At 42.1% G+C, this 24,516-nt stretch overlaps 1 protein-coding gene across 3 annotated transcripts; it reads right to left on the reverse strand.

Annotated features, from left to right (window-relative positions):
- Positions 1-5,338: 5,338 nt before the first annotated feature.
- LOC115156692 (septin-2B) lies at positions 5,339-24,074 on the reverse strand. 3 transcript variants are annotated; one of them, XM_029704270.1, is made up of 13 exons: positions 23,925-24,074; positions 22,984-23,023; positions 21,947-22,061; positions 14,060-14,146; positions 13,730-13,853; positions 13,313-13,447; positions 13,095-13,212; positions 12,747-12,848; positions 11,775-11,920; positions 11,304-11,420; positions 10,035-10,095; positions 9,690-9,787; positions 5,339-6,788 (listed from the first exon to the last, which is right to left on the reverse strand). In XM_029704270.1, the coding sequence occupies exons 2-12, from the start codon at positions 23,005-23,007 to the stop codon at positions 9,701-9,703; spliced, it is 1,116 nt and encodes a 371-aa protein (XP_029560130.1). In that variant the 5' UTR covers positions 23,008-23,023; positions 23,925-24,074; the 3' UTR covers positions 5,339-6,788; positions 9,690-9,700. The 3 variants fall into 3 exon arrangements, with proteins under 3 accessions (XP_029560130.1, XP_029560132.1, XP_029560131.1); XM_029704272.1 differs by having other exon boundaries at positions 11,337-11,420; positions 23,925-24,067; XM_029704271.1 differs by lacking the exon at positions 23,925-24,074 and adding an exon at positions 23,167-23,672.
- Positions 24,075-24,516: the final 442 nt, after the last annotated feature.

Below are 24,516 nucleotides of genomic sequence, written 5' to 3' on the forward strand. Positions count from 1 at the left end.
CACTAATCCGGGCATTTAAAAAATATCCCACTATGCCCTCCGACGAACCATCAAACAGGCAAAGCGTCAATACAGGACTAAAATTGAATCCTTCTACACCGGCTCTGACGCTCGTCGGATGTGGCAGGGCTTTAAAAATATTACGGACTACAAAGGAAAACCCTACCAGACGAGCTAAATGGCTTTTATGCTCGCTTTGAGGCAAGCAACACTGAAGCATGCATGAGAGCACCATCTGTTCTGGACGACTGTGTGATCACGCTCTCCGTAGCCGATGTGAGCAAGACCTTTAAACAGGTCAACATCCCCAAAGCCGCGGGACCAGACGGATTACCAGGACGTGTACTCAGAGCATGCACGGACCAACTGGCATGCTCAACCTCTTCAACCTCTCCCTGACCGAGACTGTAATACCTACATGTTTCAAACAAGACCACCTTAGTCCCTGTACCTGCCTAAATAATTAGCCATACTCACGTCAGTAGCCATGAAGTGCTTTGAAAGGCTGGTCATGGATCACATCAACACCATCATGCCAGAAACCCTAGACCCACTCCAATTCGCATACTGCCCCAACAGATCCACAGATGATGCAATCTTAATCGCACTCCATACGGCCCTTTCCCACCTGGACAAAAGGAACACCTATGTGAGAATGCTGTTCATTGACTACAGCTCAGCGTTCAACACCATAGTGCCCACTAAGCTAAGGACCCTGAGACTAAACACCTCCCTCTGCAAATTAATCCTGGACTTCCTGATGGGCCACCCCCAGTTGGTACGGGTAGGCAACACCACATCTGCCACACTGATCCTCAACACTGGGGCCCCTCAGGGGTGCGTGCTCAGTCCCCTCCTGTACTCCCTGTTCACCCACGACTGCCTGGCCAAGCACGACTCCAACACCATCATTAAGTTTGCTGACGACACAACAGCTTTAGGCCTGATCACCGACAACAATGAGACAGCCTATTGGGAGGAGGTCAGAGACCTGGCAGTGTAATGCCAGGACAACAACCTCTCCCTCAATGTGAGCAAGACAAAGGCGCTGATCATGGACTCTAAGAAAAGGAATGTCAAACAGCCCCCATTTACATGGACGGGGCTGAAGTGGAGCGGGTCGGTATTGTCCACATCACCAACAAACTATCACATTTATTGTAAATGAAATACAGAAATATCTAATTTACATAAATGTTCACACCCCTGAGTCAATACATCTTAGAATCACCTTTGGCAGCGATTACAGCTGTGAGTCTTTCTAGGTAAGTCTCTAAGAGCTTTGCACACCTGAATTGTTCAATATTTGCACATTATTCTTTAAAGAATTCTTCAAGCTCTGTCCAGTTGGTTGTTGATCATTGCTAGACAGCCATTTTCAAGTCTTGCCATATATTTTCAAGACGATTTAAGTCAAAACTGTAACTAGGCCACTCAGGAACATTCAACGTTGTCTTGGCAAGCAACTCCAGTGTATATTTGGCATTGTGTTTTAGGTTATTGTCCTGCTGAAAGGGGAATGTGTCTCCCGGTGTCTGTTGGAAGGCAGACAACCAGGCTTCTTCTACGATTTTGCGAGTGCTTAGCGCTCTTCCGTACTGCTTCTTGACACAATGCCCACTTAACCCGGAAGCCAGCCGCAGCAATGTGTCAGAGTTAACACCATACACCTGGCGACCCGGTCAGCGTGCACTGCGCCCGGCCCGCCACAGGAGTCGCTAGTGCGCGATGGGAGAAGGACATCCCTGCCGGCCAAACCCTTCCCTAACCCGAAGGACGCTGGGCCAATTGTGTGCCATCCCGTTGGTCTCCCAGTCACGGCCGGCTGCGACAGAGCCTGAACTCGAACACAGAATCTCTAGTGGCACAGCTAACACTGTGATGCAGTGCCTTAGAACACTGCGCCACTCGGGAGTCTCTTCCGTATTTTTTATCCCCCCGAAAAAACTCCCTAGTCCTTGAAAATGACAAGCATACCCATAACATGATGCAGCCACCACCATGCTTGAAAATGCAAAGAGTGGTACTCAGCAATGTTAAAAAAATATATTTAACCTTTATTTTATCAGAGTCATACTGAGACCAAGGTCTCTTTTGCAGATGAACCCTGAATTAAATAAATTACAGAAAATAAACGAATCAATATAAATACAAAGAGCAAGCAGAGAGAACAGCATGATCATAAAAAACAAACACATGAATCAGTAATAAGGTCCTCAATCAGCCTTCTAAATTGCCCTAGAGGGACCAAAACATCACATTTAAGAACATTTTGAAGATTTCTTGCACATTATTTGTGGAACAAACAAAGCTGATTTACCTAACTCTGGAAATTCCTTTGGTCTCACCTGAGTTAACAATCCCTGAGACCAGGTGTGGTAAATTGTATGTCCAAAGTTTAGTAAAGACGTTAGGTACAGTGGGACTTTTTGTAAAAGGGCTTTACAAATAAGAACATAGGAATGTATCAACCAACGTGACATGAAAGAGGGCAAACCAACTTTCTGGTAGAGAATGCAGTGATGAGTACTAAAACTGTCACACGTAATAAAGTGCAGTGCGCTATGATAAACTGCATCTAACGGCTTTAATGAAGTGGCAGCTGCATTCATATGTCGCCATAGTCTAGGACCGATAGGAACGTCAACTGAATAATCTGCTTTCTACTATTTCCTTACTAATTAGTGACCTTAATTCATCAATCAAGTACAAGGGAGGAGTGAAAACCCGCTGACACTCGGCCCTCCGTGGAATTAGTTTGACATGCTCTATATCTTCAGTCAGAAGCCACTTGGAGCACTTTGAGAATTCATGTCTCTAAACTGAATAAAAATAATTAGAAACGACACTATGAAACAAAGATAAATTACAAAGAAAGACAGTAAAAAGCTTTGGAGCACCATAAATGACATTTTGGGAAAAAAGGCAAACTCCGCTCCATCATTCAATGAGTCAGATGGCTCATTCATCACAAAACCCATTGATATTGCCATCTACTTTATTTATTTTTTCATTGGCAAGATTAGAGAATTTAGGAATGACATGCCAGCAACAAACGCTGACACTACACATTCAAGTATATCTGACCAAATTATGAAATACAGGTGTTGTAATTTTGAATTCCGTAGAGTGTGGAAGAGGTGAAAAAGTCTTTCAACAATGACAAGCAACTGGGGTCTGACAACTTGGATGGAAAATTACTGAGGATAATAACGGACAATATTGCCACTCCTATTTGCCATAGCTTCAATATAAGCCTAATAGAAAGTGTGGGCCCTTAGACCTGGAGGGAAGAAAAAGTCATTCCCCTAAAAAGCCCCTTTTTACTGGCTCAAATAGCCAACAAATTAGCTTGTTACCAAACCTTAGAAAACTTTTAGAAAACAATTGTGTTTGACCAGATACAATGCTATTTTACAGTAAACAAATTGACAACAGACTTATAGGGAAGGACATTCAACAAGCACAGCACTTACACAAATAAATAAATGATTGGCTGAGAGAAATTGATGATAAAAAGATTGCGGGGGCTGTTTTGTTAAGACTTCAGTGCGGCTTTTGACATTATCGATCATAGTCTGCTGCTAGAAAAATATGTGTGTTACGGTGTGGCACGTAGCCTAGTGGTTAGAGTGATGGGCCAGTAACCAAAAGGTTGCAAGGTCAAATCCGCCGAGCTGCCGAGGTAAAAAATCTGTAATTCTGCCCCTAAACAAGGCTGTTTAACCCACTGTTTGTAGGCTGTCATTGTAAATAAGAATGTGTTCAAAACCATCTTGCCTAGTTAAATAAAAAATATTGTGGATAAAGAGTGCTGTGTAACAGAGGGTGTTCTTTAATGGATGCCTATTCAACACAATCCAGGTAGAATGAGGAATTCCCCCAGGGCAGCTGTCTAGGCCCCTTAATTTTTGAAATCTTTACTAACAACATGCCATGAGCTTTGAGTAAAGCCAGTGTGTCTATGTATGCGGATGACTAAACACAATACACATCAGCTACTACAGCAACTGAAATACTTAACAAAGAGCTGCAGTTAGTTTTAGAAGGGGTGGCAAGGAATAAGTTAGCACTAAATATTTCAAAAACTAAAAGCATTGTATTTGGAATAAATCATCCACTAAACCTCAACTAAATATTGTAATGAATAATGTGGAAATTGAGCAAGTTGAGGTGACTAAACTGCTTGGAGCAACCCTGGATTGTAAACTGTCATGGTCAAAACTAAGTAGCTAATATGGAAGTCTGTCCATAAAGTGCAACCTTGCCTTCTTAGCAGCACTATTAACAAGGCTGGTCCTACAGGCCCTAGTTTTGTCACACCTGGACTACTGTGGAGTCGTGTGGTCAGGTACCACAAAGAGGAACTTAGGAAAATTGCAATTGGCTCAGGACAGGGCAGCACGGCTGGCCCTTACATGTACAGAGTGCTAACATTAATAATAATATCTCTTCTGGATCAAAGTGGAGGAGAGATTGACTTCATCACTACTTGTATTTGTGAGCGGTATTGACATGTTTAATGCACAGAGCTGTCTGTTTGAACTACTGGCACACAGCTCGGACACCCACGCATACCCCACAAAACATCCCACCCGAGGTCTCTTCACAGTCCCCAAGTCCAGTACAGACTATGGGAGGAGCACAGTACTACATAGAGCCATGACTACACGGAACTCTTTTCCACATTAAGTAACTCATGCAAGCAGTAAAATTAGATTTAAAAAACAGCAGACTGAAGAAACACAAACATAGGGAAAGATATGTGCATACAAACACAAGTATATATTTTTTTTACATTTAAGTCAATTAGCAGACGCTCTTATCCAGAGCGACTTACAAATTGGTGCATTCACCTATAATATCCAGTAGAACAACCACTTTACAATAGTGCATCTAAATCTTTTAAAGGGGGGGGGGGGGGGGGGGGGTTAGAAGGATTACTTTATCCTATCCCAGGTATTCCTTAGTGCGCGATGGGAGAAGGATTGTAGATATGTAGATTGTAGATTTGTAGATATGTGGTGGTAGAGTAGGGGCCTGAGGGCACACTTAATGAGTTGTGAAATCTGTTGTGAATGTATTGTAATGTTTTTAAAATTGTATAACTGCCTTAAATTTTGCTGGACCGCAGGAAGAGAGTAATCCATTGGCAGCCGCTAATGGGGATCTATAATAAAAACAAATAGAAAATATCTTACCAGACTGAACATATTGGAATCTGGATTAAAATATTAGATAATGAAGGATTTATCGCATGGCTAAACATGAGCCACTTATATTACTTATTGGATCAGGATTTTTGTTTTTGTAAAATGACAAATGAAGCAAACTAGAATTTAGCTTTAATAAAAACTTTATTACAAGAACTTTATTACAAGATAGCATACGTCAAGGGTATTATTTGATAGTCATTGGATAAAACAGCAGAAACGGGAATGTTAATAACTCTGACCTGACTTGCGTAGGATAGTGACACAATCGAACCAGGTCATCACAATGGCCAGGCCAGCGGTCATAGCAACTAACCGGGCCTGTCCAACATCCAAACGTCAGTCACTTTTCAGTCTTAACCCATTGACACTCAGCCATAAAGAATAGAAGGATATGGATATCATATTACACCAAGTACAGCATGGGCTTTACAGCATGAACTCCACATCACTCTGGATGCACTTAATTCAACAATATCACTGGGGGCCACGAGGAAAAGCAAAGTCATTTTCAATGCATAAGCCTGGTCCGAACATCACAGTAATTCAATTTACTTTTAGTTCGCTAAGACTTTAGCCTAAAACATCAATTCACTTTGCAATATGTTAAAACCTGGGGGCTGTCATAAAGCGTCTCCGAGTAGGAGTGCTGATCTAGGATTGGGTCCCCCCGTCTATATAACCATATTCATTATGATCTAAAAGGCTAAACTGATCCTAGATTGCCACTCCTACTCAGACACTTTACAGGCCCAGTATTCATAGAGGCACATACAGTAAAAAACACCAAGGTATGTCTCCTTCATTGGTTCAGGGCTACAGGATGACTGGGAAGGTCACAGTGTCATGTATTTCAGTCATAACCAGTCGTTTCAACACAATGACACTTCAGACTGGGTTAAGAGCTGCATGCGAGGGAGTAGGAGAAAGAACACAGTCAATGAATCCTAGCAATAAGGAAACATCTTTATGCTGCTTTTCAAAGACTATCATTTAAAAATATGCCAATGTTAAAATGACAACCACTAGATTTTTTTTTATTACAGTTTTAGCTGTATGGCTCCACGAAAGACAGAAGAGAGCTGCTAACTTTCACAGTAAGTTGGCCTTTCCCACTCGTAACGCGGAGCCACAGTAAGTAACACGATCGACCGTTCATGAGTGGTTTTAGCGGAGGCCGAGTGCAAAGACTTGGCTATGACAGTACTGAGGAGCAGCAGCAGCTTTTGGCTTTCTCAACCTCAAAAAAATATAATAAAGAACAATGGTGAAAAGAGTTATTCTTCATTTGGTGACTAACTAGCATGGTCTATTCCAATAGAATGGAAGAAATGAATCATGAGCAATATGGAATATTAGAAAGAAAATGTGTGTAAATATAAAAATGTAATACTGCTTAGATACAAAAACAAAAAATAAAGATTTCAAAATGATCCCAAGTAGGACTGAAATAAACTAAATATAGTGGCAAGCAGTATGAGACAAGGACCAGTTATCTTGCCCTTGTTTTCGCTCCCTTCTCTTCTGCAATCCCTCCATCCATCTCTGGTCAAGGTCAAAAAACAGCTGGAAAACCTGCAGGGAAAGACAAAAGTGATACATAAGGACTTGTACTTCCTAATGTTGGATTTATACGAATTCAGACTAAAAAGGGACCAATAATTCTGACTGAGTACATCTGATGCCATCGGAAAGTATTCAGACCACTTGACTTTTTCCACAATTTTGTTAGGTTACAGCCTTATTCAAAAATGTATTAAATAGTTCCCCCCCCCATCATTCTACACACAATACCCAATAATGACAAAGCAAAAACAGGCTTAGAGATGTTTGCTAATTCATATAAAAAAAAAACAGATCCTCTCAATCTCTGTCAGGTTGGATGGGTAGCGTTGCTGCACAGCTATTTTCAAGTCTCTCCTGATATGTTCGATCGGGTTCAAGTCCGGGCTCAGGCTGGGCCACTCAAAGACATTCAGAGACTTGTCCTGAAGCCACTCCTGCGTTGTATTGGCTGTGTGCTTAGGGTCGTGGTCTTGTTGGAAGGTGAACCTTCTCCCCAGTCTGAGGTCCTGAGCTCTCTGGAGCAGGTTTTCATCAAGGATCCCTCTGTACATTGCTGCATTCATCTTTCCCTCGATCCTGACTAGTCTCCCCACCCCTGCCGCTGAAAGAAATCCCCACAGCATGATGCTGCCACCACCAAGCTTCACCGTAGGGTTGGTGCCAGGTTTCCTCCAGACGTGACGCTTGGCATTCAGGCCAAAGAGCTCAATCTTGGTTTCATCAGAATCAGAGCATCTCCTGTTTCTCATGGTCTGAAAGTCATCAGGTGCCTTTTGGCAAACTCCAAGCGGGCTGTGATGTGCCTTTTACTGAGTGGCTTCCGTCTGGCCACTACCATAAAGGCCTGATGGAGAGGAACTTTAGAGTTCTGTCAGTGACCATTGGGTTGTTGGTCACCTCCCTGACCAAGGCCCTTCTCCACCGATTGCGCAGTTTGGCTGGGCGGCCAGCTCTAGGAAGAGTCTTGGTGGTTCCAAACTTCTACCATTTAAGAATGATGGAGGCCACTGTGTTCTTGGGGACCTTCAATGCTGCAGACATTTTTTGGTACCCTTCCCCACGTCTGTGCCTCGACACAATCCTGTCTCGGAGCTCTAGGGACAATTCCTTCCACCTCATGGCTTAGTTTATGCTCTGACATGCACTGTCAACTGTGGAACCTTATATAGACAGACAGGCGTGGGCCTTTCCAAATCATGTCCAATCAATTGAATTTACCACAGGTGGACTCCAATCAAGTTGTAGAAGCATCTCAAGGATGATCAATGGAAACAGGATGCACCAGAGCTCAATTTAGAGTCTCGTAGCAAACGGTTTAAATACTTATGTAAATAAGGTATCTTTTTTACTTTTAGTACATTTGCAAACATTTCAAAAAACTTTTTTAATCCATTTTAGAATAAGGCTGTAACGTAACAAAATGTGGAAAAAGGGGTCTGAATACTTTCCTTAGGCAATAAACAAAAATAAAACGCAACATGTAGCGTCGGTGCCATGTTTCAGGAGTGAAATAAAAGTTGCCAGACATTTTCCATATGTACATATGCTTCTAAGGAGCATTTCTATCAGTAATAAAGCCATTTTGTGAGGAAAACCAAATTCTGTTTGGCTGGGCCTGGCTCCCAAGTGAGTGGGCCTATGCCAGGCCCACCCATGGCTTGCACCTGCCCAGTCAAGTCTAGTAAAAGCTGCAAGAGCAAAAATAAAAACACTACCCTCCTGCGACCAAAAAAAAAGAAAATCCCAAAGAAAAAGAAAAAAGTTTGATAGCCCCCCCAGTAAATTGCGATCTGTGCAGTTGTGTCACACCATGATGCCACAGATCTCTCAAGTTGAGGGAGCGTGCAATTGGCATGCTGACTGCAGGAATGTTCAGAGCTGTTGCCAGAGAATTTAATGTTCATTTCTCTACCATAAGCTGCTTCCAATGTCATTTTAGAGAATTTGACAGTATGTCCAACCGGCCTCACAACCGCAGACCACGTGTATGGCGTTGTGTGGGTGAGCAGTTTGCTGAAGTCAACGTTGTGAACAGTGTCCCATGGTGGCGGTGGGGTTATGGTATGGGCAGGCATAAGCTACAGAGAACGAACACAATTGCCTTTTATCGATGGCAATTTGAATGCACAGAGATACTGTGATGAGATCCTGAGGCCCGTTGTCTTGCCATTCATCCGCCGCCATCACATCATGTTTCAGCATGATAATGCACAGCCCCATGTCGCAAGGATATGTACACAATTCCTGGAAGCTGAAAATGTCCCAGTTCTTCCATGGCCTGCATACTCACCAGACATGTCACCCATTGAGCAAGTTTGGGATGCTCTGGATCGACATGTATGACAGCATGTTCCAGTTCCCGCCAATATCCAGCAACTTCACACAGCCATTGAAGAGGAGTGGATCAACATTCCACAATCAACAGCCTGATCAACTCTATGCAAAGGAGATGTGTCGCGCTGCATGAGGCAAATGGTGGTCACACTGTGGTTTTCTGATCCACGCCCCAACTTTTTTTCTTTTTTTTTTTAAAGGTATATGTGACCAACAGTTACATATCTGTATTCTCAGTCATGTGAAATCCATAGATTAGGGCCTAATTCATTGATTTCAATTATTTCCTTTTATGAACTCAGTAAAATCTTTGACATTTTTGCATATTGCGTTTATATTTTTGTTCAGTATAGTAATAAAAAAAATATACCACCTATCAGACACTTATCCAAAGAGACTTACCGTAGAGCGAGTTCAAATCATTTTTGTGTGTATTTTGATTACTACAGGTGTTGAACCACAACCTTGGCATTGCACACGCTTACCAACTGAACCATACAGGTCCACAATATACATTTGAGTTTTCATAACACGGGTTTGCTGTGTTTAGTGTCAAAATGGACGTGTTGTTCTTACCGTGGTGAGTGTCACATATGCTGGCCGTCTCCCGCTCCATCAGGCTTAATCTGCATCTGGGCCTGCATCTTGGTAATCATCTCCTGCATTCTCCTCAGCTGCACAGAACAAAATAAACATAACATTAATACCAAAACTCAGAACACTGACTACCTGGCTAAACACCCACTCCACAAAACAACCACCCATATCACATGGAATAAACTTACTGCAGTCCAAGTAAGAGTGGGCGTAAGAGGTAATGTGAGTGGGCTATTCAAAATAGTGATATTTGAATGGAAGTATACAGTATAAGGGTAGTGTGAGTGGTAGGTGGTGAGGGATATGAATGCTTAGCTATCCTACCTCAGCCTCCTTCTCCTGCAGGATCATGTCCTTGTCCATTTCCTCCGGCTCCGGTCCCTTCCTGTAACACGGACACAGGTTTGTTGAGTTAGGCTCTTTAGGCTAAAAGGCACAATCATTGGGGAGACCTGCAATAAATATCCACTGGAAATCTCATACATTTGAAGTTATTATATAGTTTGTGCATTCAGAAGAAAATACAGTATTCAAAAGCATATTGTCATTCATAAAATCAGCAGAAAGGTGGAGGAGTGAAAACTCATGTGCATATGGGGTCTCCGGAAGACAGTTTGGTAAATCCCCATTTCTGGTGGTTGCGTATGTGGTGCAGTTTCTAGCTTTCTAGTATTTAAGCAGACGTGACGAAAGCAACACTTAGAAAGTAGAAAGAGCCAGAGGTAAATTAGTGATGGAGAGAAAGAACAGATTGGGGGGGATACAAAAGTAGAAAGCTGGGTGCTAATGTGAAAGAGGGCAAGCTGCAGAAGCAAGAAGAGAGCAGCAAGGTTGGGAGACGGGGAGGATAATGGTACCTCCCCCATTGAAAACAGTACCTCCAACAGTCCACTCAGAGGATTGGACAGACCAGACCATCATTGGGCTGATGGTGAGCCAATAGGAAGGCAGTAAAATCTCTCCCTTCTCCTGGATTGGCTATAGAGGAAGGTCTCAAAGAATCCAAAGGGTCCACACTCCTAGAGTTAAATGATACCCATACTACTACTACTACAAATACAACCTATAACCAAACTATATACTGGTTAAAACCCATAGCCCACTATAAAATAAAACCATAAAGATTTAAAAAAAATGCCCACGGACTATACATGCCTAACTCAAACCCACTACCAAGGTCAAATTGCTGTATAATGTACATCCAAAATTATAAATAGTTTTTCCAACTTAAATTATTATTTTTTTTAACAAAGTAATATTAATGAACACATGGAGATTTACTTTCAAAGCTGACTATCACCTAATCACTTCTTGATAGACATTAACACAAGATAAGTGGAACTGGCTGACTCTGAGACATTGTATTAGTTACCCATCAATTGTCTTAGCCAGATAAGTCAATCAAATCCAACAAAGCCACATGAGTCTTTTGTTACAAATGTCTCAACACTGTATCAACCTGCTCTGTTAAATTCAGCTGTGTATGTGGCATTAAGCCTTTCTGTGTCTTTGGTTGTATATTATATTACTGCGTATGGGAAGTTTTGGGGGCAGGTAGGGTACAGAAAGGCAAGCAGACAGACCGGTACGTACGCAGGAGACAGAACGTAACCATGAGAGGACAACCTGCCGCCTCGCTTGAGGCGCTCCGAACGGAAATTCTCGTAGTGTAGGTCCTGGGTCACCTCCTGCAGGTCCTGCATGTGGGTGCTGTAGATGGATAGGTGTCAATCGATCAATCAAGCACTAAACCAACCACTCAACTCAAGATCGTCATAAGCGAAACACCAAGCAGTATGTGAGACGGGACAGCCACGGCTCATGACTGACATTTAATGGATTGACAACATATTATACAACTGACACAGCTTTTGTAGTATAAGCCAAATCAACCATAAACACTCAAATTTTTTATTTTTTTTTTAATTAAAAAAAAATTGCCATCAGCCACTATTTCAAGTCGGGATTCTCAAGCTGCTATTCAAGTCTAATATATGAAGAAACCAGAGCGAGCCCCTCCGGGGATATGACCCAGTGCAGGCCCTCGCTCTCCCACCCACTCACATGAGCATGGTGCGTAGCTTGAGGAAGTCGTTGTGCTCGGGGTTCTCCACCTCCACCACGCCCCAGGGATACAGGCGACCCCGCACCTTCTTCCCCTTGGCCTCGATCTGCTGGTTGGAGCCAACCACCGCAAAGGGAATACTGGCCTAGAAGGAGGAGAGAGAGCAGGTGCTGACGGTCAAAACAGATAGCATGTTTGCGATGGTGGTGATTGCATACCATTCTGAGCTTATTTGTAAAGTTGTATGTTTGTTTTTTTAAGTTGGAACTTCCTTTGCTAGGAATTTTCAGGAACAGTAGTAAAAGTCTCAAAGAAACCATGATCGATTTCAATTCCAGTCGCCAAAATGATTGACAGCCTTGATAAAAGATGACAGGGGGAGTTTAGCATGTCTTGGGGGTATAATCATTGACCCTCTAACTTTCTCACTTATAATTATTCACCATTCATTCAAGATTATTCGTAATCATAGTAGGATCAAAATTAAGGTAGAAGTGTTTAGAAACGTTCTATTCTTAATTACAATTGATGTGACCACAAAATGACAAGACTATTTATCATTAATTTCTATTCGGCACAAAATAACTGAAACACAACCAAAAAGAACTGCGAAGAGTCACAAGCTTGATGTAGTCAAGTGCTAGGAATATTGGACCAAATAAACTTTTGACTACTTTATTTATAAGAATCTTTAGGGGTGTCAATTGACACCTACCTTTTTGAAAGAAAATATTACTTATTAAACAAAACCTCTTTTTCTGAACAATTGTACTAGCATAAAATATAATTTCAGAATTTTTTATGTGCATACAACAGATCAGTATTAAAATTATTTATTTGATATAGTTATTATTGCTCATCTTTATCAAGGATTCCAATACTTTCATACCCCACTGTATGCTGAAATGACAATTGGGGTTCAGAATCCTTAGGTAGGCAGGACCGAGTCTAGAAAAGGAGGTGGGGATTACTTTGAGAATCCTTGTCTGCTCCTTGAAGTCTTCGTCCTCGTCAGACTCCGCGTCGGGGAGGTGGTATATCTTGATGCCGTGCTCATCAATCTCATCCAGAATCTACAGCCACACACAAGAATATAGAGGATATATACATAATTTGGGCTATTTACTTTAGCTGCGTTTAACTATTAAATTGAATATACAGTACTTTATTAATTCACAGAGGGATTATTTACATACAGGCAGTAAGTCCATGGGTGCAGTTGTATCATATGAAAGGAAGACCACTACATCTACATCACTTGCGCGAGACGTTCTCCCATTGTATACTTTTGAGAATCAGGTTGAGCTAACGTCTCCTACCCTGCGCTTGAGCCTCTCCCTCTCTCTCAGGGTGAGTGTGTCGGCCTTGGCGATGACAGGGACCACGTTGACTTTGTTGTGGATGGCCTTCATGAACTGTACATCCAGAGGCTTCAGCCTGAGAGAGAGAGAAAGGGAGAGCGCGTAAGAACTGGAAAGTCCACGGGGGGGGGGGTACTCGGTTAATTAAAAAGTACATGTTGAAAATGTGTGTATACCCATGGCCTAACGGGGAGATGAAGTAGAAGCAGCAGTGAACACGGTTGTCCACGATGTGCCGTCGGTTCAGACCACTCTCGTCGTGGAGATAGCGCTCAAACTGGTCGTCGATGTAGGCGATGATGGTGCTGAAACTGGAGGAGAAACGAGAAGCAGCAGCCATTAGAAAAGCCAACCCATATAACACCGTGTGACGAGTAGAGCAATGGGAACTGATATTTTATATATAGGGGTGTCGAGTTTCTGCCACGTCCAGAAACTCATGCAAAACTAAGCTTAAACTTTTAAAAAGTGAACTATCCCTTCAAATTTGAGAAAAATGTATTTTTAAAACTATAAAAATGATAGTTCAACTATATTCCAACAATAACAACCATTTCCATTTTGGACAAAAGAGGTCGTGGGCAGTGGCCTACCAGTCCTGGCTGTTGATGGCGTCGCCGTATCCGGGTGTGTCCACCACGGTGAGGCGGAGCTTCACCCCTCTCTCCTCGATCTCAACCGTAGATGCCTCGATCTGAACTGTGCGCTCAATCTTCTCTGTGGGACAAAATTAAAAGGAGACCAGGGGGAGAGGAAAAGTTTTTTGGGTTTTAGATTTGAGATACTCTTGAGGCCACTGATTAAATGAGGGGCGATTTGGTGTAATTTGTTTAAAATGACTCCCATTAGGTTACGCAGGAAGAAATTAGGTTTTGATAGTTATTAGAAAGTTTGGCATATATATATATATATATATCCATTACCTGCTGCTCCGGGGATCACTCTCTCTGGGTAGAGATCCGTAAGGAACAGACTGTTGATGAGGGTGGACTTCCCCAGACCAGACTCACCTAAACAGAACGCACAGAATCAATATAAAAAAAACATCATCCCATCATAAAAAAAAGAGAAAATCAAATAGAACAGACTATCGTGCCTGTAAGGCAATATACCCAATATATCTGTTCATAACCGATTACTTTTGAGTCTAGGAACCACAAATACTACAAGAATCTACAATTAGGTGTGTGCAGGGTGAACTTTTTTCCACAAAATACCCAATATAACCTGGTAGTTGGGCAATTGGCACAGTACATTTGCAGCCAAGCATCTTCCTACACATTAGGCCTTTCATAGCGTGGAAAATGCATTAAGCTCACAGTAAAACAGGACAAACATTTTCCTTAGACCTAAATGCAACAGGCTCAAGTGAAGGGTCGCTGCTTCCCCAATCAAAAGCCCTCGATTAACACAGAGGTACGTGCTAAACTAAAGGATAGAGCTACCGCACACAAAAGGTCAATTTAGGAACAAGGTGAACAATATTAGGAACAAGGTTAAAAACCTATTACACCGGTTCCGACGCTCAATGCATGTAGCAGTGGCTACAGTCCATTACGGATTACAAATGTAGACCTAGCCGTGATTTATTCAACGATGCCTCTACCAGACAAACTCAATGAATTTTATGCACGCTTTGACAAAAAAAAAAAAAACACCAAACCGTGCACGAGGGCCCCCGCCGTCCTAGAGGACTTGGTGATCTCGCTCTCCGAGGGCAACATGACTAAGGTTTAACACTCCCAAAGCTATGGGGCCAGACAATATTCCAGGGCACGTACTCAGAGCATTCGTAGTCCAGCTGGCAGGCATCTTCAAACTCTCCTACCACCCCAACAGATCTACAGACGATACGATCTCAAATTGTACTCCACACTGCGCTCTCCCACCTAGAGAAGAGGAATACCTATGTGAGAATGCTGTTCATTGACTACAGCTTAGTGTGCAACACCATAGTGCCCTCCAAACTCAGGACCCTGAGACTGAACACCTCCATCTGCAACTGGATCCTGGACTTCCTGACGGGCTGTCCCCTGGTGGTGAGAGTAGGCTGACCCTCAACATGGGGGGGGCCCCCCGGGGTGTTTAACCACAACTTTGTGGCCACGCACGACTCCAAATCTATCATCAAGTTTGCTGATGACACGATGGTAGTAGGCCTGATCAACAACGATAAGACAGCCTTCAGGGAGGAGGTGAGAGAACTGGCAGTGTGGTGCCAGGGCAACAGGATGATGGACTACAAAAAACAGGGGGGTGCACACCCCCATCTTACAGGCCGCAGTGGAGGGTCAAGAGCTTCAAGTTCCTGTGTCCACATCACTGAGGACTTAACATGGTCCTCTCACACCAGAACAGTCGTGAAGGCACGGCAACGCATCTTCTCCCTCAGGAGGCTGAAACGATTTGGCATGGCCCATCAGATGGCACGGCAACTCCACCGTCTGCAACAGAAAGACCCTATAGAGGGCGGTGCGGACAGCCCAGCGCATCACTGGGGGTGAGCTCCCAACCATTCAGGATATACATGCCAGGCGCTGTCTGAGAAAGGTCCGGAAAATTGCCAAAGACTACAGCCACCTGAGACATGGACTGTCCTCCATGCTTCCGTCTGGCAGGCAGTCCTGGTTAATCAAGACTCAGAGAAACAGACCAGTAAACAGCTTCTATCCCCTGGCCATAAGACTGTTAAAGTGCTAACAACTACTGATCTCCCTCTCCCACAGCCTATCGACACACACACACAAAACTCCTCTACACAAGACGTCTTCGTCCAATGACTGTGTAATGTAATGGAACTGAGAGTCACGATGAAAGGCTAGAGAGATTGTTTATGAGACCCGTGTTAATTTTCTATAGTGCCTGCTACCAGAAGTTGGTTATTATTAGTGGTTGTGCATGGTTCAGGCAAAACAAAATGTAACTTTCATAGACTAGACTTGAAAGCCAGATCAGTGATTGCAAAAAAGCAGGTTAACTTCTCTAGGCTTGGGGGTGCTGTTTTCACGTCCGGATGAAAAGTGTGCCCAAAGTAAACAGCCTGCTACTCAGGCCCAGAAGCTACAGTGGGGGGAAAAAAGTATTTAATCCCCTGCTGATTTTGTGCGTTTGCCCACTTACAAAAAAATGATCAGTCTATAATTTTAATAGTAGGTTTATTTGAACAGTTAGAGACAGAATAACAAAAAAATCCAGAAAAACATGTAAAAAATGTTATTTGCATTTTAAATGAGGGAAATAAGTATTTGACCCCTCTGCAAAACATGACTTAGTACTTGGTGGCAAAACCCTTGTTGGTAATCACAGAGGTCAGACGTTTCTTGTAGTTGGCCACCAGGTTTGCACACATCTCAGGAGGGATTTTGTCCCACTCCTCTTTGCAGATCTTCTCCAAGTCATTAAGGTTTCGAGGCTGACGTTTGGCAACTCGAACCTTAATCCCATAGAAAATCTGCGGAGGGAGCTGAAGGTCTAGAGACTGGCTAGGCCACTCCAGGACCTTAATGTGCTTCTTCTTGAGCCACTCCTTTGTTGCCTTGGCCGTGTGTTTTGGGTCATTGTCATGCTGGAATACCCATCCACGACCCATTTTCAATGCCCTGGCTGAGGGAAGGAGGTTCTCACCCAAGATTTGACGGTACATGGCCCCGTCCATCGTCCCTTTGATGCGGTGATGTTGTCCTGTCCCCTTAGCAGAAAAACACGCCCAAAGCATAATGTTTCCACCTCCATGTTTGACGGTGGAGATGGTGTTCTTGGGGTCATAGGCAGCATTCCTCCTCCTCCAAACACGGCAAGTTGAGTTGAAGTCAAAGAGCTCCATTTTGGTCTCATCTGACCACAACACTATCACCCAGTTGTCCTCTGAATCATTCAGATGTTCATTGGCAAACTTCAGACGGGCATGTATATGTATTCTTGAGCAGGGGGACCTTGCGGGCGCTGCAGGATTTCAGTCCTTCACGGCGTAGTGTGTTACCAATTGTTTTCTTGGTAACTATTGTCCCAGCTGCCTTGAGATCATTGACAAGATCCTCCCGTGTAGTTCTGGGCTGATTCCTCACCGTTCTCATGATCATTGCAACTCCACGAGGTGAGATCTTGAATGTAGCCCCAGGCCAAGGGATATTGACAGTTATTTTGTGTTTCTTCCATTTGTGAATAATCGCACCAAATGTTGTCACCTTCTCACCAAGCTGCTTGGCGATGGTCTTGTAGCCCATTCCAGCCTTGTGTAGGTCTACAATCTTGTCCCTGACATCCTTGGAGAGCTCTTTGGTCTTGGCCATGGTGGAGAGTTTGGAATCTGTTTGATTGATTGCTTCTGTGGACAGGTGTCTTTTTTACAGGTAACAAGCTGTGGTTAGGAGCACTCCCTTTAACAGTGTGCTCCTAATCTCAGCTCGTTACCTGTATAAAAGACACCTGGGAGCCAGAAATCTTTCTGATTGAGAGGGGGTCAAATACTTATTTCCCTCATTAAAATGCAAATCAATTTATAACATTTCTGGCATGCGTTTTTCTGGATATTTTTGTTGTTATTCTGTCTCTCACTGTTCAAATAAACCTACCATTAAAATTATAGACTGATCCTTTCTTTGTCAGTGGGCAAACGTACAAAATCAGCAGGGGATCAAATACTTTCTTCCCCCACCGTAGGATATGCATATAATTGGTAGATTTGGATAGAAAACTCTAAAGTTTCTAAAACTGTTTGAATGATGTGAATATAACAGAATTTATTTGGCAGGCGAAACCCCGGGGACAAACCATCCAGGATTTTTTTTTTAGGTCACTCTTTTCAAATGTGCTTTAATTGGGAATCCAGAATTCTAAGGCAGTTGCTTGCAGTTCCTATCGCTTCCACTAGATGTCAACAGTCTTTAGAAATTGGTTGATGTTTTTCCTTTGTGTAATGAAGAAGTAGCCCTGTTCAGAACGAGGGTCAAGTGAAGTGTACTGTTTGATAGAGGCGCGTGACCTGAAAAGCACGCTCCACTTTGTTTTCCTCCGGTATTGAACGCAGTTTATCCAGTCTTAAATTTTATCGATTATGTACGTTAAAAAATACCTAAAGTTGTATTAGGAAAGTTGTTTGAAATATTTGGACAAAGATTACAGTTAACTTATGAGATATTTTGTAGTCATGTTGCGCGAGTTGGAACCGGTGTTTTTCTGGATCAAACGCGCCAAATAAATGGACATTTTGGATATATAACGACGGAATTAATCGAACAAAAGGACCATTTGTGATGTTTGGGACATATTGGTGTGCGAAAAGAAGCTTGTCAAAGGTAAGGCATGAATTATATCGTTATTTCTGAGTTTTGTGTCGCGCCTGGCGGGATGAAATATGATTGTCTGTGTTTGATGGGGTGCTGTCCTCAGATAATAGCATGGTTTCCTTTCGCCGTAAAGCCTTTTTGAAATCTGACACGGTGGCTAGATTAAAAAGAAGCTCAGCTTTAATTTGGTGTGTTGCACTTGTATGAAAGTTATATATTTTTTTATAATATTTTTTTAATTTGGCGCTCTCCAATTCACCGGATGTTGTCAAATCAATCCCGGGATTTGATTAACAGGATTTGAGCCGTAAGAAGTTATACTTATGGTAATATATACACATGTAAATAGGGCTGGGCGATATGGCCTAAACTCTTTTTTAATTTTTTTTTTTTTTTTTTTTTTACTTATTGGCGATTTTTATTTTTATGTTCTCTCTAAATAGGCCAAAGCTTTGTTACACAATTAAAGATCAATACACTGCATTTCAAGCAGCTGGAATAATCTAATGAATTTAGGGCTTGTAAAATTATATCTAGGCTAAATATAAGCCTTCAACCTTAAGACCCACTAAAAATTATTAAATAAATATTATTAAATAGTTTCAATATTCCTCAACCAGTCCAGTACTCCTGCACATTGAATAAGGTACTGGCACTGAAATGTACAGTGCCTTTGGAAAGTATTCAGACCCCTTGACTTTTTCCACATTTTGTTACAGGCTTAAAGAAAAATCCTCAGCAATCTACACACAATACCCCATAATGACAAAGCGAATGCACGTTTTTTTAAAGGTTTGCAAATGTATTAAAAATAAAAAATAAATACTTTTACATAAAGTTCTCAGACCCTTTGCTATGAGACTTGAAATGGAGCTCAGGTGCATCCTGTTTCCATTGATCATCCTAGAGATGTTTCTACAACTTGGAGTCCACCTCTGGTAAATTCAATTGATTGGTCATGATTTGGAAAGACACACACCTGTCTGTATAAGGTCCCACAGTTGACAGTGCATGTCAGAGCATAAACCAAGCCATGAGGTCAAAGGAATTGTCCCTAGAGCTCCGAGACAGGACTGTGTTGAGGCACAGTTCTAGGGAAGGGTACTAAAACATTTCTGCAGCATTGAAGGTCCCCAAGAACACAGTGGCCTCAATCATTCTTAAAATTGAACACATTTGGAACCACCAAGACTTTTCCTTGAGCTGGCCGCTCGGCCAAACTGAGCAATTAGGGGAGAAAGGCCTTGATCAGGGAGGTGACCAGGAACGCGATGAGCTTTAGAGTTTCTCTGTGGAGATGGGAGAACCTTCCAGAAGGACAACCATCTCTGCAGCACTCCACCAATCAGGCCTTTATGGTAGAGCGGCCAGACGGAAGCCAATCCTCAGTAAAAGGAACATGACAGCCCGCTTGGAGTTTGACAAAAGGCACATAGACTCTCAGACCATGAGAAACAAGATTCTCTGAGCTGATGAAACCAAGATTGAGCTCTTTGGCCTGAATGCCAAGCGTCACGTCTGGAAGAAACCTAGCACCATCCCTACGGTGAAGCATGGTGGAGGCAACATCATGCTGTGGGGATGTTTTTCAGCTATAGGGACTGGGAGACTAGTCAGGATCAAGGGAAAGATGAACGGAGCAAAGTGCTAAGAGATCCTTGATGAAAACTTGCTCCAGAGCGCTCAGGACCTCAGAATGGGACAAAGGTTCACCTTCCAACAGGACAATGACCCTAAGCACACACCCAATACAACGCAGGAGTGGCTTCAGGACAAGTCTCTGAATGTCCTTAAGTGGCTCAGCCAGAGCCCGGACTTGAACCCGATCAAACATCTCTGGAGAGACCTGAAAATAGCTGTGATGCAATGCTCCCCATCCAACCTGACAGAGCTTGAGAGGATCGGCAGAGAAGAATTGGAGAAACTCCCCAAATACAGGTGTGCCAAGCTTGTAGCGTCATACCCAAGAAGACTCGAGGCTGTAATCGCTGCCAACGGTGCTTCAACAAAGTACTGAGTAAAGGGTCTGAATACTTGTGTAAATGTGATTTCACTTTATTTTTAATAAATTAGCAAACATTTCTAAACCTGTTTTTCATTTGTCATTATGGGGTATTGTGTGTAGATTGAGAAAAAACAATTTAAAAACATATTACAAAAAATAAGGCTGTAAAGAAAAAAAAAATAAAGAAAAAAAAATAAATCGAAAAAGTGAAAGGGTCTGAATACTTTCCAAATGCACTGTATATACTTGCATTCTCGTGTATTTAACTGTCATCATAGTTCTTGTGTGGTTTTTATTCATAATTGTATTTGTTATTCTGTTCTCTATTCAGCAGCAGCAGCAGAGGCCTGTCCAGTGCTGAGCTGCCCCTCAGGCACACATTCCACTCTGGTTTATTTTAAGGCAGAGGGATGAGTGTACAATAGGGCCCCCCTCCTCCCCCACACAGACATGGAGGGAGAAGAGAGAAAGGACAACCATTTCACACGGTTAAACCAGAGGACCCAGAGACGCCCAGCCTTCATCCGTTTATATAGAGGCTGGACTCACAACAGTGACCTAAACATGGGGCCTCTGACATGATCCTACACATATCCCACTCTCTCAGACACAAATGTATGCTGGACTTACATAAACTCAAGTTAAAAACTCTAAAGGAAGTGAAGCGATTTGGAACAGTGGTTACTGACAAATTTTTAGGGAGGGTGGGAAATGTTATTTGTGAGGAGAGGCTGCATTTGTCAACTAGCTAACTGTCCGGGCACATGGTCAAATAAGTCACATTCCATTCTGTCGACAGCATGAAGTGATAGCTTAAATGCTTAGAACAAACAAGGCCTAATACCAGTTGTTTCTGTTAAAGAAATAAAATGTTAACTTTTTTTCTTTGCCTGTCCTCCCAACTCAAAATGAATCAAGGAAATGCATAGTCGGTTGTCACAAAACCAGTATTGCGATATTATGAAGTCTCGTGGCAAAAAAACTAAACATGAAGCTGATTTAATTTCTTGAGGAAAACAGTCCTAATATTAGAAACAAACAGCATTATTTTGTCACCTAGAGTCACATATTTATTTTGCAAGCTATAGAACTCACAATTTTCCATAATGTAGGTTTTTATAGGACCATAGAGTTTAGTCTAATTCCTATTTTATTTTTTTGCCATGGAAAACCTGGTATCATAGAAATGTGATAATGGTATCGTGATAACTCTATTAATGTGCATTGCTTGCTGTTATATTCCTAAGATGGTTATGATCTGACAAAGCTGTGTGAACATTATCATTTTGGCACACATTCCCCTTTGAGAGCCAAAACTCATCTCTACTGAAGTGAGGAAAAAACTGCAGCAAGAAAATGGCTGACACTCACCGACAAGCAAAGACAAAGTGGTTTTGTGCAAAGCGCAAACAACTGGTGTAGACGTTCTGTCTAAGGCTAGGTACTACATACGAACAATACAATACTCTCAAAACAAAAACACCAGACATTACTTAAGTTCCAAATATAATGACACTCACCAACTACCATGAGGGTGAACTCAAAGCCCTTTTTGACCGACTTGCGGTGCACCTGGTTGGGCAGATTGGCAAAGCCCACATACCCCGGGGTCTCTGGGTTGGTGAACTGACCCTGCTGTAATACATGAGACAACAACATGAGCATCTGAGTCACTCAACTCAGGAATACCATCATTTAAACTTTGGCATGGCCGTGTAAATCAAAGCAGCAAAGATTAAAACCAGCAATTAGGCCGCTACTCAAAAGAAACAGCTGTCCACGAATGACCTTTGGGTGAGGTGACTTTGTCTTGTCTCCGCCATCTCTTTTCAAAAACATTATTTCCTGCATTCCAGTGTTTATGACCCTAACAGGCCTGTACGTAACCAGGGAGAATGTGCAGTCTAACCAAAGTGTTTCAAAGTTATACCTAAACCTATCTTTTCAGCTTATAAAACAGCTCTACATTACATCTAGAGCTGCAGATAGCCTAGTGGCCAGTAACCGAAAAGTTGCTGGTTCAAATACCCGAGCAGACAGTGAAAAATATATATCAATGTGCCCTTGAGCAAGGCACTTAACCCTAATTTACTCCAGGGGTGCCGTACTACTATGGCTGCCCCTGCAAAACAACATTTTACTGCACATGTGGTGTATGTGACAAAATATTTGTTTTATCTCTATAAAATAGCTAGTGTTCTCATTTCAACCCAGGTCAAGGCACAACAGTGAGTCATGAAAAAAGCAGCTGCCTGGAAGCTGGCAGCATCTGCTAGCGTGACCATGCATTCTGTAATTAAGTCTGTCTCTGGTAAGATGACTATACACAATATTTGCATCCTCTATGCTCAATTGTTGTTTTTTTTTTTTTACTCAATGTCTGCAATGGCTTAATTCTAATAAATCCTGATTTTCCAAAGCAGATTCACATCCGGTTTATATAGGCCTAATCAAAATAAGCTCCCTCTGACATCATTATTGGACAGCCTGACAGTATTACTTAGATTAAATAAACTGAGAGGAAGCAGCATCCTGTTATACTGGGTCGGGAACGTACCTTAATTTTTTCAGCCTGAGACATTTTGCACTCTTTCAACCTGCCAGAGAACAGAGAACATTCCATGTCAACTGTAATGTACTCCTGTTTCTTTAGCAGAGCATGCAAATACTATATCAATAGGCCTAGCTATAACTTGAAGAGAATGACGAGTGCACACTAACAAAATGGAGGATAGCCTACCAACATGATTTAGAGGACCGTGAGACAGGAAGTTTGCTTTCTGTTCAATAACGACTTTCCGAAAGAATATCTAACCACAAATAACTGACAGCCTTCCCTTCCAAAGACGTTGTTACGCGCTTTCACTTCACAGATGCATGTACACAAGTTGGTTTTAACTTGAACTCAACTTTCCATTCCATTCTGTTCTTTTATTTAGTTAGCTAGTGATTTTTCTATTACAGTATACCTAAAAAAAAAGTTTGAAGCGATAAAACTTCCTACAGTTAGTTAGCGCATGAACTGCTCTCTGAACTTTTATTTCTTCAACGCCGAGCAGTGGAAGTCTGGAAAAAACGAACGTTAAGTGTTGAAAGCGCTGTCCCAAAGAATAAAATACAACTAAATATTGCAGTTACCTTAAATATGCCTAGTTAATTTAACGCTAATAATTTCACAAAACATGATCTTATCAACACCTTCAAGCTAGCTAGCAAACAAGTATTTCAAACCGGGCTGTGTAGACAAACTAACTGTAAATTGACTACTGTGTCAAAGGGTTCAAATGGTAGCTAGCCAACACTGACTATTAAACCGGCGAGTTGTCTAAACGCAAGCGTTGAAAACTAGCCAACTAATTAGCAAGTAGCTAGCTACTTTGCTAAAAGCTAGCTTGGCTAACAAGCTATTTGGGATGCGATAGAAAGTTAAAGCAACGTATCTTATTCAACGAGACAGTTAAAAATGTCATGAAGATGGCTAATAAATACAATATTTACCGTTTCGATTGTCACTGAAAGAAAACCGTGTGGGTTGGGTGCATAAATACAGTCATTGGTTTGGAGGCCGGACTGGCGAACGACACCACAAATTCCGGATCTTCTTCAGCACAGGGACCAGAATGCATTGGGCGTTGACTGTCCTCAAATTAGTCCTCTAATAATGAATTGATTTTTCTTATCAATAAACTGAACACATGTAATTCTACTACCAACGATTTTCTCATCACCGTCATCGTCAACCATCATCATACAGCACTTCACAAACAATCTAAACTCACCATGAGGCTTGCATAGCGACATCCATCCCCACCACATTGCGGCAAAATCTTTTACTGGGCCCCCGCTTGACAGCAGAGAGATAAACACATTTTTTATCTTTGAGAGTTAATTTCGTGCAATTCTACACATTTTGCCATGCGGTGTAGAGAAAATGTTTCCATTTTAAAGCATGTTTGCCGAAATTCTATACATTTTGCCATGGGGTGGAAAGAAGATTTTGCAAATTTATAACTAATTTCACATAATTATATTCATTTTGCCATGCAACTTGGTCTCATACACTAGATGTTACATAGTAAAATAAATCCAG

The sequence above is a fragment of the Salmo trutta genome, chromosome 21, assembly GCF_901001165.1.
Source record: "Salmo trutta chromosome 21, fSalTru1.1, whole genome shotgun sequence".
Lineage (NCBI taxonomy): Eukaryota > Metazoa > Chordata > Actinopteri > Salmoniformes > Salmonidae > Salmo > Salmo trutta.

Bases quoted from the DNA above. Each gene is read 5' to 3' on its own strand.
- LOC115156692 (XM_029704270.1), bottom strand. From the start codon at position 23,007: ATGTCTCAGGCTGAAAAAATTAAG. The intron at 10,096-11,303 runs GTACGTACCGGT...TCCGTGTTACAG, and splicing joins GGTTACGTTCTGTCTCCTGC to GAAGGGACCGGAGCCGGAGG. The intron at 9,788-10,034 runs GTAGGATAGCTA...TGTTCTGTGCAG, and splicing joins TGCAGGAGAAGGAGGCTGAG to CTGAGGAGAATGCAGGAGAT.